This window comes from Stigmatopora nigra, chromosome 22, assembly GCF_051989575.1.
Source record: "Stigmatopora nigra isolate UIUO_SnigA chromosome 22, RoL_Snig_1.1, whole genome shotgun sequence".
Taxonomy (NCBI): domain Eukaryota; kingdom Metazoa; phylum Chordata; class Actinopteri; order Syngnathiformes; family Syngnathidae; genus Stigmatopora; species Stigmatopora nigra.
Genome location: NC_135529.1, coordinates 1,542,633 through 1,558,394, shown reverse-complemented (window position 1 = coordinate 1,558,394; position 15,762 = coordinate 1,542,633). Strand labels below are relative to the sequence as shown.

The 15,762-nt window shown below is 40.6% G+C and overlaps 1 protein-coding gene across 3 annotated transcripts in view; it reads left to right on the top strand.

The window, feature by feature from the left end:
- tspan9a (tetraspanin 9a) overlaps window positions 1-15,762 on the top strand; it is a 114,129-nt gene that overhangs the window by 50,606 nt on the left and 47,761 nt on the right. Inside the window, exons 4-6 of one of the 3 annotated variants that reach the window (XM_077744820.1) lie at window positions 4,262-4,304; window positions 4,382-4,428; window positions 8,540-8,619. In XM_077744820.1, coding sequence (XP_077600946.1) covers window positions 8,557-8,619 — 63 coding nt within the window. In that variant the 5' untranslated portion in view covers window positions 4,262-4,304; window positions 4,382-4,428; window positions 8,540-8,556. Of the gene's footprint in view, window positions 1-4,261; window positions 4,323-4,381; window positions 4,429-7,705; window positions 8,620-15,762 lie in introns of those variants that run through there. The other 2 variants (XM_077744821.1, XM_077744819.1) reach the window with 2 other exon arrangements.

Here is a 15,762-nt window from a genome sequence, read left to right as displayed (position 1 = left end):
TTTGTCAGGTTTTGCTCAGAAAGCAGGGATGAACCAAAAATGAAAATATTGATCTTGCGCACTGCATAGATTAAGCCTGTGGTCCATTTTGCTGATTGCATGTCCCCGCTCACCCTTTCTAACCGATGTTCTCCTGTGATGACATTTTTAGTGAGTGCTCCTGTGTGCCCTATAACCCATTTCCCGGAAGCACAGTGGGTTATTTAGGCATATGTCGCTTTGATTATAAGGCGCCACATTTACACATTTCACCCTCTGGGCTTTAAGGATCCAGTCTGAATCCAAATGCACCCAACGTACATGATATCATACTTCTGCAGCCGTAAATAACGTTCATGTTATACTCGCAACAGTGGCAGGTTCTGGAAATTTGAGCTCTGAGTGGTATCACTTCCGTTATGGGTGCAATTCTATCCATATAGCATGGACTTTAAGTAATCTTTCACTTCCGAGTATACATAAAAAGACATGACTCGTTTCCCCTTCCCATCTTTGAGCCAGTAACTCAAAATGGATAACGGAAGATGGGTGTCTTAAATTTAAATCTGAACAAGTTTTATCTATTTGAAGATTTTTCTGGTATTTTATCACTTTCCAATTGTATGCATTATATATTTAAAATTAGTATTAACTAAGACAAATCCCAACATTAGCCATTTGCCACATTTTTTATGAATGTTCTTAAGATTTGATATATTTTGGACAAAATATGCATCGTCAATATGAAAAACATGGAGTATCAAGGGAATCTGTAATGTGGCAATGAAAGAGCAAGTCGATATGCTTCTCAAGGGCGAGTATGACAACTTTCCCTGGTTCTATGCCAGAAAATGAATAGTCAAAGCCTGACTTGAGTAGATCGCCCTCGCAATTGCCACTCAACTAGATGAGATTCATATCGCTGATGCTCCATTTTCTACCATAGTTGTTGCATAAAGCTTTACTATTCCACTCTTTTGATCTGCATCAGTGGCACTATGTCACTTTTGATTTATCTTTGAGTCTTTTCTTGGCTTCGTGTACGGTCCAGGAAAAAACGTCACCACCATTTGACCTCTTTGTGGCAGCCTTGTTGACTCAGACATTACCGATGCTGTGCTGCATTACAGTGGCAACTGGCTGTTCCGCTCTAAATGCTAATTCAATGTACTGTTGTCCATGTAAGCACACTTTCTTTGTACAAGCTCTTATGTGTCCTACGTTGTACTTCATATTGCACAACTTTTATGAACATTCCAAATGGAATGAAAGGTCACCCTGGAGGTCAATCTGCTGTCTAATGCATATACTGACTAGTTTTGTTCCGTGTTCACTGCTAATCAAGAACATCAAATCCAGTGATCATTTGCTACCGAACCCAGAGATAACCAAATAATCAGTGTTGTTAAGGGATACTTTTGAAAATTAAAGTTTATAGTTTCAGTTACTTCTCTTAAAGCTTCACAAAATTAATTCACCAAACATAAGTGACACGAGTACAACAACTATAGATAGGGTCATTTTAGATTGAGAAAATAAAAGAAGTAGTGGTTTTTGTTTTGTTGATTTGTTTACTTTTGTAATGTGACTGTCATGTCTTGTTAGGGATTTGGGTGGAGGTGTGTGTGTGTGTGTGTGTGTGTGTGTGTGTGTGTGTGTGTGTGTGTGTGTCTGTGTGTGTCTTTGCTTTCCGCCTCTTGTGTCCCTCTGGGCTTCCCTTCCTCTCCTGCTCGTTATTGATAATCAATCCTTGTCTGTCTATTGAAACCATGTGTGTTTGTTAGTCAGATCGTCTGCCTTGTTTGTACCATGTCACGTTTGCATTTCAAGTTCCTCGTTACCCCATGTCTTTCACGTCAGGTTTGATTTTGTTATTTGATGTCTCAGTCCTTGTTTTTTCTGAAGAACCCTGCCTCATATTAAAGTTTTGTCGGAGCACTCCATTCCACTCGTCCATTGCCTGCTTCCCTACATTTGGGTCCAACTCGACGTTCCACGCTTAACGTGTCCAAGCATCTGTTGTACCCGTGATTTTCTTTCACGGGTAGAAGGTGGTAGTGGTTTCGCCTTTAACAGACGGGTGAAATAATCAGACAGGCTCTTTGTTGTCTTTCCAAAACCAACTTGGATAACTGTCTGAATAGCCCGTTATTATACCCTACCAAGGTCTATGACCATTGGTTAGTCATTACGTCATCGCCCCTTGTTTTTCGCATGCTAGCGGCATGAGTCCCCTTTCAACTTAACACCTGCACTCATATATAACATCAACTAATTAACCCTGTCACACTAGCGGCATGAGTCCCTTTTTAACTTAACTCCTGCACTCATGTCTAACATCAATCACTTCACCCTGTCACACATCCTACCATGCATGTTTTTGGAATGTGGCAGGAAACTGTAATACCCGGAAAAACCCACATAGGCCCGGGGAGAATATGCAAACTCCACACACTTGGCCATGACCTGGATTTGAACCCAGGACCCTAGAGCTGTGAGGCCGACGTGCTAACCATTCATTCCACCGGTCGGCTCCAACACTGCAAATGACAAATATTAATATTTGGATTAACAAACTTCAAACTGTTAATTAGCACCCCATTCAGCCAATCTTATTGAGGCTCTTGTTGCAAATGAGCTCATTTGGAAAATTGCACCGCTGTCAGGGCAAAATAATCTTATTGGGTAAGTCATTGTGTAACGTTAAAGGCCAAAACTGAGTTATAAATATTAATCTAAACTATGATTTAATTTTCTGGCATATCAAATAATTGGATTGAGAACAATTTATGCATATTCTTGTTCTTTACTCAACAAATGTTGTGAGTGTGATCTATTTGCACCGATGGTCCTACGCCAACAAGCTGCCAGACCGTCTGTAGGTCACAAAGGCCACAAGCAGGGAGACATTGCGTATGCGGTAAACCTTTGTAGTTTTAATCCTTTCCCCTTACATCATCCTTGATCATAAAGCCATCTCAGATCACATGCTGTTAAATGTCATTTGTATGTCTGCAACTCTGATATGGTTTCAGGATGACTCCGTAAAACGATACAGCAGTAATTCCATTTGTAAACTGAGCTGTTACCATTCAAGGGACTGCTAATTTTCACTGCAGAGGTCATCAGTTGCATTCTTCCACACTCTGGCACATTCATCGAATATTTCATTAAAGATATTCTTTCTTTTCTGTAGTGTATATATTTCACATATTAATGGCAGGTTGTTTTTGTAATTCTGTTTGGGTATGGCACCATGTTATTTGAATAGTTAGCACAGCCGCATCACAGTTCTAGAATTGAGGGTTCAATCCCCCAGCCTTCCTATGTGGAGTTTGCCTTTGCACCCCGTGGCTGAGTGGGTTTTCTCTGAGTACTCTGTTTTATTCTCATATCCAAAAAACAAAACTAGAAAAGAACAATCAGAATAATCAAATCTGTTTACAGAGAACCAACAAACCAGCTGGCTTGTAGACTTTTACACAAAATCGATCAATAGCATCAATACCTTCTGATTAGTCAAATGCTTGCACTTGGATTAATCACATCAATATGATCATGAGTGGTGCAAGCTGAAATTCCATGATTCATTCCTTCCGTATTTTACCATATTACTCCACCCAGACGGTTCTGTACAATAATTGATGTCATTTGCACAAGAATAGTGATTCCTAGTAGGTAGTTTGCAAAAATTGCAATTTGAAAAGAAACCGTGCCATAAGGTTCGGATTAAAGAAAGCAAACTGTGGACTTTCTTGGTGTGAATCCAACCACTGTCCCTACACTTGCTGTGGAAATCACTTTGGCAGTTCCCCATGACAGAATGACATTTAATATACCTTCTTTAACTCTCCCTGCCCTCAATTATGAATTCCAGACCTCAAAGGCCACTGTAGCTCCCCACTTGTAAAACACCAGATTGGTGAAAACGTGTCGTTTCTTTGGCGAAATCCTGCTCCCAGTGCGGACCTACGTGGAATAGTTTGAAGACCCCTCCTATGACTAACCATCAGTGGTACAGTTATGCAGATAGATGTTTTAGTAATGCTTCACATATAGAGACTAGTGTACATTTTTTTTTTAATTTTAAATGAGTAAAAATACTACTTTGGGCTTTTTTCAATATAAGAATGAGTTTACTTTCTCCAACTGCAGACTCTCTAACACTACCTGTGAAACCTGATATTGCCAATGGTTTTAGCTGAAATGCATTTAAAAAAAAAATAACAAAAAAAAGCATGATTAGAGCAGAGGAGTGATCTCTGAATTATTTTGTTTCCAGAAGTCACATCACAGCTGTAAGAAAAGCCGGACTACGCTTGTGTGTAAGAGAAGGTTTTATTGTAAGTTTGTTATCACGTATTCTGCTCCACACTTCTTATATCCTGACCTTTTCTTTCAGTGTGTGGCCTCAATTGGTCTGTGTCATCCTGCAAACAACTGTTACTCGTAAGTCTCAATGTGCTTTTCTCTCATCCTTCTATGTCGTATACCAGATGCAGTAGCGCAGAACATTTTATTGATCGGAGTCGATCTGTGCAAGGTTCAGGAGGGAAATTACTCCAGAAGTATCCTTCAGGCTGCTTGTGGAGTCTCCAACACATACTTAGAGACCCACTGAACTCTGATAGATGAGCAAAACTAGAGGAAGATGCACACGTATAGTCCACTCACCATTCAGCTAATATACTCTAGGACAGGGGTGGCGAACAAATTAGACACAAAAACAAAACCTTTAAATTTGAGAGTCAAAGATCACACCACGCAGTGATTTGTCAAAACAGACAGACATTCACAAAAACACAAGACCATATTGTTTTTTTTTTTTAAATATGAATGTATTTGTTTTTAATTGACCTTAATAATATTGAGTGTTTTTATAAGACAATGTTACGACTCCCCCTGGGGTATGATATACCAGGGAGTCGCAACTATCACAGCAGACAGGTTCGGTCAAAAATGAGTTCGGACAAACACTGCAAGTAGCCTTAGTTATATTTTATTTACAATAAAGTCATTAAAACAGACTCAAGATAACATAGGGGAAGCACAAGATATTAAAGTGGCACCCTCAAATAAACACGGTAAAACCCCCTCCCAGACAGGTGTCCAAATGAACACCCACAAAATACAGGAAATAAGACCAGGGACGCCACTGTTAAATTGATGTAATATAATCTAGACAGGGGAATAACTGTGTCTAAATGCAAAAACTATATGTATACCCAAAGGTGTCTAAACTTATCTCAATTCCCTTTATGCAACCCAAAAATCATTAACAACACATACAAAATATAACAGGGAGTAACGTACTCACAAGCCTGCAACTCAGCAAGGCAGCAAGGCAGCAAGGCAGCAAGGCAGCAAGGCAGCAAGGCAGCAAGGCAGCAAGGCAGCAAGGCAGCAAGGCAGCAAGGCAGCAAGGCAGCAAGGCAGCAAGGCAGCAAGGCAGCAAGGCAGCAAGGCAGCAAGGCAGCAAGGCAGCAAGGCAGCAAGGCAGCAAGGCAGCAAGGCAGCAAGGCAGCAAGGCAGCAAGGCAGCAAGGCAGCAAGGCAGCAAGGCAGCAAGGCAGCAAGGCAGCAAGGCAGCAAGGCAGCAAGGCAGCAAGGCAGCAAGGCAGCAAGGCATCAAGGCAAGGCAAGGCAAATGCAAGCTGACAAATGAAAAGGGTTTAAGTAAGGGCAGGAGGGAATCTTGATTGGAGGAGGGGATGATTGGGGAATTAATTAAAGCTGTGTTGGCCTGGGCAGGGCTCTGTCACAGGGGTGGAGCCCCAGCTACAGGTACCTGTAAAAAAAAGAAAGCACACACCTCCTACATAGTGTGTGTCCAGGCTGCCAGCCGTAACAGACAATAAAAATAAGAGAGACTTGAAAAGAAGCAAAAAGTCACACTATGTATAGAAAATATGATAAAAAGCAAAGAGCCACATGCAGCTTGTGAGCCGTGTGTTCAGATACAGCCCCTTGACCATTATCTAACTCCTTTCATTAAATAAAGTTAAATAACCAAAGCATCTGCTCTGGCCTCTGGACCGTAGACAACTGGGATTGGCTCCATCACCCCCTTAATGAGATCAGATGAGAAATAACCAAAGCCATAATTTTTCAAAAATGGTAATTTAAACATTCATTCGTTTTCTAAACCCTTTAGCCTCACAAGGGTGGCGGGGGTCCCTATACTGGCTAACTACGGTAATCAGTGGCTAACCATTCGCAGGGCAAATACAGACAGACAATTCAAAACTCGAGTACCTGGTGAAAACCTGCCTAAGCTCGATAGAATATGCAAACTCAACACAGCCAGGACTGACCTGGGATCAAACCCCTGACCCCAGAACTGTGAGACCAACGCACTTACCGCTCGCCCGCCTGTAATTTAAACAATCAGACACATACATCTTAGCAGCTACTGTAAGCTCTTGACTAAAGGCAAATGTTTCTCTCCAAGTCTCTTAATATTGCTCAGACTATCAAAGCTTTTCGAAGAGACATTTAATTACATTTTATTTTTCAAGGTTTAAATTTTTCTGACATGCTTTTCCTCTGAACAAATGTCTCATTCTTAATTGTTACTTCAGGTTTCATTTTTTCCAACATAATTAGCCAGAATAATTATCCATACTGCTATAGTCATAATACATGCTGGGTTGCACTGGATTCTTCTCAAAAGAAATTTTGTTGAAAAAAACATCCTCTGTCTGGAGACAGAACTGGCTGGCACTAAAAAACATTGAGGACCACTAACCATATACAACTACCATATGTGCAATGACGAGTTAGTAGTAAAAATAAAGATCTTTTGAGGGCTCCTCCACTGTTATAACAATTTGTTTGGGACAAGTGAGGACCTTAAATAAAACCTGGCAACTTCAATATTACATGGATGCAAGTGGTAAAATAATCAGTTTGAATTTTCTAATCCTTTCATCTTTAATTTTACATTGCAGCGATTGGATAGATATGGGGAGGCACCTTAGATTAGAAAGTGAGGTCAATTTGAAATCAAAACCCTGCAGTATTATCTTGTCAGTTTATTTTGTGACTCAACAGTACCAGTATTTAGTGTTTGACCCTGACGATGCCTTGGAAAGTGTGCTGAATGTTAAAGTACTGTTTGATTCATTTGGTGACAATTCCGAAGGCAGTTCATTGTAAATTGCAACTTTGTACAGGGATGTGGGCAACGCTGTAATAAAGAACACAGACGTGCTGCAAATTGCAGCTGCACTTCTACAACCACAACCCACATGAGAAAATGCCCTAATATTATAATCTGTTTTGTAAAAAAAACAAAAAAACTAAATCTTCAAAATTAATAGTGCTAAATTTATAGCAATGGCTGTCTAACAATATTTCAACTGCAAATACAAATCATGAGGAATTGTATTAGCAAAATGTCACCCTATCTCTTCACCTCCTAACTCTGTCGCGCCAGAGATCAGCCGTGTAACTGCAAAGCACGTCATGTCCTCTTTTAGTTTTTAATCACTGTTGAATTCATCTCTGACATCTCGCGTCCCCTGACAGTATAAATTGCTGAACATGTATAGTCAAAGCAAACACAGCCATGAGCTTATTAAAGACACTGGGAGTGGAGAGGTGGAGTTTGGATTTCCCTTCAATTGCTGCATTGGCTGTCTGCTCAGCATGGGGAGGGCTTGCATGAGGGAGCGAGAGAAAGAGAGAGAGAGAGGGAGGGAGAGATACAGGAGAGTAAGGGTGCAGCACTATTACTAGGAAGCAGGCAATCCTCCTTAGTTGCGTCTCTACTGAGCGGCAGATCGGTTGCATCGGAGCTACCCGGAGAGCCGAGCACCGGCAGTGCGGGGGAAGGAGACCCTACACTAGAATCAGTCTCCTTAATGGAATAATAAAAAAAAGAAGCTGAACAGATTGTCAGTTTGAGAAAAGTTGAGGTGGAAACAAGACAGCTGAGACAGACTGGGGTTGCCACTTTCACATGGAAATGAAAAGATAGAGACAGAACTTCTCAAGAGATGACTGATGCTCTCACCAGGATTCATCTTAAAGACATTGAAAGCAAGACATCATCCGCATCTTCATTCACTTCTTCGCCGGACTCCTACATCCCCAAATTTACCGGCTCAGCTGTGTGATTTGGGTCAGATGTAATTTATCTTTCATCGGTTTTGTGGCTCGGGGATCGCTAGAGACCTGGAGGGCACGTCGCTCTGTCCTGTCACCTCTGAGACTATGTTAGACTGTGCGTCAGGGAGATCTTCATCAGCAGCTGTAGCCCTCGAGCATGGAGAAGTCCAGCAGTGAGGAGTCAGCCATTCATCGTAGCCCTTCAGTAGATAGCTGTGACTCTGATTTTCCTCAAGCATCCACGTCTGGTCGCCCATTCGGTGGTCGCGGCTTCACTGCCGGTGCTTTCTACGGCTCCACGGGGCCGCATAAAAACACACCGCAGGGTCAGGCTGCAACAGCAGCGGCTGAGACCAGCACAGGAGACAAGACCAACAACAAGTACAGCTCACCCAAAGGGAGCAAATACGTGGTCTTTTACCTGGATCTATCCTTTGTGTTCCTTTTAGAATTCAAGAAGTTTAACATGGCAAGGGGTTGCCTCTGCTGTTTGAAGTATTTGATGTTCATCTTCAACCTCATCTTCTGGGTAAGTGCTTCTTTACATCATTTCATTACATAGTCAAATTGTGATGCAAAGTTGACAAATTCACATGTAGGTAGATGTCTATTACTTAAAGCTGGAAAATCTAGTGAGTGTAGTCGGTGCAATCATGCATTTCTAATTATTACATCAGAGGGCTTGTGCCTGTTTCTTTTTATGTCTTATTTTTTCGGAGTGTATGTTGCTATTCTTGGATGTCATGACACGCAGTGCCAGTGCACCAGCACTTCTTTTGTATGTGGCCGGAGGAAGGAAAGGAATGGGAGATGGACAGAATATGGTGGAATTGAGGATGACACTTCAGTGGGGTCACATTCAGTGTGGTTGCAAAGTGTTATTTAAAAATATGCTTAAGACCAAACAGTCAACATAATCACTAGTTTAATTTGTCATCATTTTTCATTTTTTTTTAAATGTGTTTGCTTTTTAAAATAAAATTAAAAAAATCTATTTGCTAAGTGATAGATTTTAATGGGGGAAAAACACGTATGGGTGGTAGTTTCCATTAAGTGGCCAAGCATGAGCATCTTTTGTAAAAGTGGAAATCCCTCGAATATTTATGAAGTGGATTAAAGGGCTTATGGTTTATGAGGCTAAAGTCTTTTGTGTGAATCCAGCCGAGCTGAAAGCATGAAAACACCCCATATCCATATCAACCCTGGGGTATCATGCCATTGGACTAACTGGGCCACACTAGGGGCTATAGGGATCATTATGCAGAGCCCAGCTGTGAACAGGTCGGCATTGAAAAAGCATACACGTACCCATTCATCACACAAACCAACAACCCTCTCTTTGCCTTCTCCCTATTCAAAAAAATGAAAGAGGAAGAGCTGCTCTAGTCTCGGGGTGCAAAGAGCAGTTCTGCGTGCTGCTGTGGGGCAAGTTGCAGCATCTATATCATTCTCGTATCATTACTCATTTCTGTAAGTGAAGAACCAAGTAATTGGTAGAAACGAACAAAAGGCATTGCATGGGCTTTTCAGTTTGCATTGCCTTGATGTAAATGTTGTGCAGGAGAATGAAGAAGCTCCGAGAGGCTCAGTTGATGCTGGACTCTTTCATTCTGACATTGATTTACCTTGACACTGCATCTCCTGTGAGATCTGTAGTTCTCAGGCTTTGACATGTCTCCAGTTTTAGGTAGACAATTTAACTGAATTCAACACTGTCCTTTTGCACCATCAAAAAATGAAGTCACTGAGACACAGTGCTACTACTGTAATTACCAGTGCTATAGCATGCCCCTGACTCTACGGCGCAATGCCAACATTTCACAAAATGAAAGAAATGAATTTATGGAGATGTCAAACCTGATTAGAATCCACAGGTCTTAGCATCTTAATATGGAATATTTTGCAAAGAGTCATATTACACAGATATATTTGATTGATCCACAATATCTTCATTAACAAAATGAACATGTATCAACACTCTAGGACTCTCTTCATTCATATGTACTGGCCTGTCACACAATGGAGCTGACAACACAACCAAAAATGAACCAACTTAGTAAAACAGATCATTACAATTACGAAAACAAATAAAATCCTCTTTACATCCCCTTCTAAACTTGAAGTGGACAAAGCCCTCTTAAAAATTGGGTCTGACATACTCAAGTCTAACGACTCTCAGCAACGACCGTAACATAGCAGCATTGTTGTCTAAACACAGTGCCATTTCATCCTCTTCATATCAAAACAAAGTCAAAACATGCATTGGCTTCCCTAAAAAAATTCTTCCATAATGACATTGGCTGGAGCCTTCCTTAGCCAATACTTTATTTTTTGAAAGGTGGCCACAATAACTGATATAGTGGGCCAGTTGGTAGACTGCAGTGCACTAATTTTCTCAAACCAGCAGAGGCGCTCTTGACTCAATGTTAACCTATTCAGGATGTTAAGTGCAACATGGCTTGCTTAATAAAATGTTTGGGTATAATATATATTCTTTACAAATCAACAAAGAAAACAATAACCCAGTGACTGGAATCAAACTCCATTCATTGATAAAAATTAATATTTCAAGAGAGATGGCTATAAAAAATGAAATTGATACGTCTCTTCTTTTAAGTGCTTTCTAATCTCCAAGTAAGTGAGTTCTCAGCTAATCTTATAGAGGAGTTAGACAATTTAATACAGCAACTATTTTTTTGGTATACGATCATGTCACTGTGAGCCGAACGCAGGAGTCTGAACTAAATTATTGATCACATCAACCTAGACTGATAAGGCTGATGGATATAAATATAAAGCACCAGACCAAAGGTAAATATTCTCACCTGCTTACTCAGCAATGTTTTTCGTTTTTTCTTCACGTCTTCAAATAATTAAAACTGATAAAGAACTATACGGTTCATGAAAAATAGCAAAACCTTTAAACTGACTGCGTTAGAATAAGAATTTGGATTCCTGTGTGTCATTGTTGTCCGATTGTTCACATTCAACAGTTCGGAAGCACCCACTGTGTATGATAAGTCAATAAATCACCTTTAGCAGCTTTCTTCAGAGGCAGTCTTGGGGGATTTGCTTCGTGGCATTTACTTTTCCAGGTCTCTCGAAAGCTAAATTTGAGCTTAACCCAATTTCTGTGACATAATCCTAGTAATGCTGCACACCCTTTGTCACAATCATCAGAAAATAAGATTTGGAATTGTCTTCAAATTTTCCGGAAAGGTTTTCTTGTGCATCAGCACATCATTAAGTAGCAATGAGGTGTCCACTTCCATACACAACCCTATGGTGCAATAACGCCATTCATTCTACATTAATTTTCTTTTAATGAGAATCCACTACTCATATTTACTTATTTGTCTATGGTTTGATATTAATGTATTCACTCCACTCTGGGCCCATTTCAGGGTCCTGAGGGAAACTAATTAAGCGAGGTTCAGGTCAGACTGTAATTGGTTTGTTAAAGTCTCCTTTGCTGGCGACAAGAAGTCACAATTATTTTCCATCACGGTGGAGTGTCGTGTCCAATACAAGGTTATTGCGCATGTGCCTTGATGCATGTCACTTAACCCTTGGACACCTCTGAAAGTAGTAAGTAGAAGGGCAGTTTGCTCTTGTCTGTTTATGCATATCCTGAAAAAGTAAATCCCAGTGTGATGGGTTTAAATGTCCTTCAAATGGCTAAGCATTCAGAAATGTCATAAGGGAGGGTAAGAGATCTGGAATTGTGGTGTACAAGTGACACTGAAAGTCACGAGGTTGCTCTAAATGGTAGGCAAGCCTGCCTCTGAAGGTCTGAATTCTCATCTTTGTGCTAAGCAAACACAAACTATCACAATTCTTTCATGACTTCTTCTGCCTTGTTGTACAAAAACCAAACACATAAATAACCATCTTGAAAAATGCATTGATCATCAATGCAAAGTCCAATTTAGTGGCTTTCCAGCGGTAATTTAAAGTGAGAGGGACTCCCTTTCTATGTGCTCATCCTCTGATGACCCCCAGCAGTTGTACATGACCACCTGGCTCCTCTTTCTTATAAAGGATTAAATGAGTCTGAGCTGTAGGGGGGGTTTCGGCCAGATTAGAGCATTATTGGATGCTTCTGTCAGGATTGAGACCAGGGCTCTTTAAACCAGCAACCATCAAAGTACAGCCTAGGCGCCATGTCAGTGTCTAACAGAGTGGGAGGTAAAGGGAGACCCATCAAATAGAGTTTGAATGTCAGGATAGGACAAACATCATGTAGAACAAGATTTTTTTTACCACTACCTACCTTCATGATTCACTTCTGTAAAGTTCTTGACTTTTAGGTTTCCCTGGTAGACTTGACACAGATGACCTTTGTCTTTATTGAATATAGTTGTTTTCCTAGTGAAGCTATTAAAAACCATCCACTCAATAAATCTGAGAAAAAGACTGAGAAATGTGTGCTATCGCAAGTGACGGTATCAGATTCTGACAGTATAATAACCTTGAGAAAAAATATTACGGTATCACGGAATTGTGATTGCAGTCATAAAAGGTTTCATTTTTATATATTTAGGTAAAGCATTGGTAAATAACTGAGAAAGCCTTTTATTTTTTATGTTTTAACCAATACTACACAAAGGTTATGATGAATTGCAAATATGATATGGTAATGTATATAGGTGGCCAAGCTTTTTAGCTGGTCCTCACTCTGTGGAGTTTGCATGTTCTCCCTGGCCTTGGGTTTTCTCCAGCTACTTTGGTTTCCTCCCACTTCCCAAAAACATGCATGAAATATTCATATACATATCCATAACATTTGCAACTCACGGGGGGCGGCCCATTGGAGCGAGTGGTCAGCGCGTCGGCCTCACAGCTGTGGGGTCCTGAGTTTGCATGTTCTCCCGGGCCTGCGTGGGTTTCCTCCGGGTACTCTGGTTGCCTCCCACATTCCAAAAAATCATGCACAGTAGGCTGCAAACTCTAAATTTCCCCTAGATATGCGTGTGATTGTGCATGGTTGTGTCTCTCTGTGCCCTGCGATTGGCTGGTCATAAATTCTTTAAAAATCAAACAATAGAATTTTCTCCATTTTTTTCGCCCACATTCTGTCTCTCATGGTTAAAGTTTACCATGTTGACAATTACAGGCCTCCCTAATCTTTTCAAGTAGAATAATTTGCACAATTGGTGGTTGACTAAATACTTATTTGCCTCACTGTATATCACTGACTGAAGTGCACAAGCACTGTTTTCTATATTTGCGGTTGTAGCAATATATATACATTCCCTAGTGGGGCCATTACGATGTCTTATCAAAAGCTAAAGCCTCATCTGCTATTCAAGAGAATGTGAACTCAGCAATCTTGTCCTCATATGTAGACTGAGGTGTTTGTAAGAAAGCTCTTTTCCACGAGGAAGAACCAACCGTGTTAATTTCCAGCATTCTTTCTCTCAATTCACTGCTAGATTTTGCCTGTGAAGCATATGTCGGGCCGCCCAGCAACCAGGGCGTTAGCGCGTCAGCCTCACAGTTCGGGGGTCGTGGGTTTGATCCCAGGTCAGTTTGCATGTTCTCGCTGGGCTTGTATGTATTTTCTACGGGTATTCTTTGGGCATAGGCTACATCACCCTCAAGGACACTAGTGAGGATAAGCGGTTCAGAGAATGAAAATCCTGAATCTGATTTTCGAGGATTTAAATGTGATGGTATCACAGATTCCTCTCTGATAAATCATCGCCCAACATCTGTTTTGATGGAATTTCACAAACAACTTCACCCAAGTTTTGTTCTCCCACTGCGTTTGTAATGTGTTGTGTCAAAGCAATTTGTCTAGTGTTCATTTTCCACATCAGCATGTAGGTATCAGCATGCTCAATCATCTTTCATGGTTAGTTCAAGAGGCTGCGTTGTAACCAAACCCACTCCCTTTCACACACATGCATGTTCCTCTTTAACAAGAGACAAAACTGTACTGCATCAGCCACTGCCAATGGAAACGAAAATCAGAGAAAAAGAAAATGAAGGAGTAAGGTCATGTATGCCCTCCAAGACACTGCATTCAACTCTTCCACTGCCACTATTCTAATCCATTTTACTTGAGAGGGATAGAACTGAATGGCAATGTTTCAGTGCCATTGACGACGAGAGACTTCCAATGCATTTGAGCTCAGACATCTGGAAGCGAATGGACATTTGTCACTGTGTGAGGCAGTGAGTGAATTTATGCCATCTAAATACCATGAATTGTCATAATGCCTCCTTAAGAATTACATCCTTTATGACTACACAGATGAAGATCCCAAATTTGAAAGCATTGGTCTTTCTTCAATAGTAAGCCAAAGTCAACACATTACATATGGTCTAATTGGCATCATGTATAGATTGTTAGACCTTGATTCAGATTGACCGACCTCCTGGGCAAATATCTCAGTAGCCTTGCTTTGTCTATTCACACCATCAAGGGAGTTGACTCTAATTTGCACATCTCTCCAGCTTCATTGATTTCTTGTTCGTGTTGTGTTGGCCGTCGACGCCATTAGCGCACATTGCAGATCAACTTATCTGGTCTGTGTGTTACTGCTAGGGGATAGAAGTTACACAGGAGGATTAGTGTTGCTTGATGTTACTAATACGCAGCTGGTAGGTGAGTCTGTGTAAGAGGAATACAGCTTTAACTCAATAAAACCGAGGAAACACCGAACAAAAGTACCCATTCACTTGGGAGAGGGTTACCAAATAAAAGCTCAATAAGTTCAAGGCAATTAGTTGACTTCCAATTATAGTAACATTTTACTTCCACCCTAAATTTTGACAGTTTACCACTGTAAACTGTAGACTGTAAAACAAATTAAGCACCGGGAATGCATAGTGTAAAGGTAATTGACTTTTCAGATGCATCACCCAAGAATATTTTTTTAAGCAGTGATCAATATAAACTGCAGACAAAACACTGACTACATTTTCCTAACAAGTGCAGGTAACAGAGTTACTTCATTGACTTCACTTCCACAAATTCGGTAGAAAGTGGATGAAAGCGACATGGCCAGTTATTTTTGTGATGCCTTGCCAGACTGAACTCTGAACCTCTTGTGTGATGTTGTATTCAATGGCAAATAACGTTAAATTCCTAAAACCTAGAACCAAAAGATATTGATAGTCTCCTCTCTTGTAGTGATCAGACAGGTTTGATGCAGTAATAATGAAATCTATTGAGCACATTGTTGACTTTAAAGCTACTGCAGTAATAACAACACCCAGATGCGTTTCAACGTAAACTGAAGAATCAGACAAAACAACACTCCAATGATCTGAGGAGAGAAACAAAATAGTCTTCTAGAACTTGAGGAGGCAGTGATATTACTACTTTGCATTCTGTGAAACCGCTTCTCTGATACACATCACACACCTACCTGACTCCCATGAGAATTAGAATGCATAGGGGCTCTACTACCTTGTTCTCTATTATTCATGACTTAAAGTCACCCCCCCCCCCCCCCATTGTCCCAGAAGTGACTTTATTAGTTTAATATTGTATGGTTCAGGAAAATAACCTGACCACAATCTACATGAATATATGAGTTCAAACATGAGGCATACAGTAGAACCACAAGCTTTGGCCATTGGAAAAGACAGAATTCTAAGTAACTTACCAGTAATTATTGAGGTAGTACATCTGTTTCATGTTCTGTATATAGCACTGTAC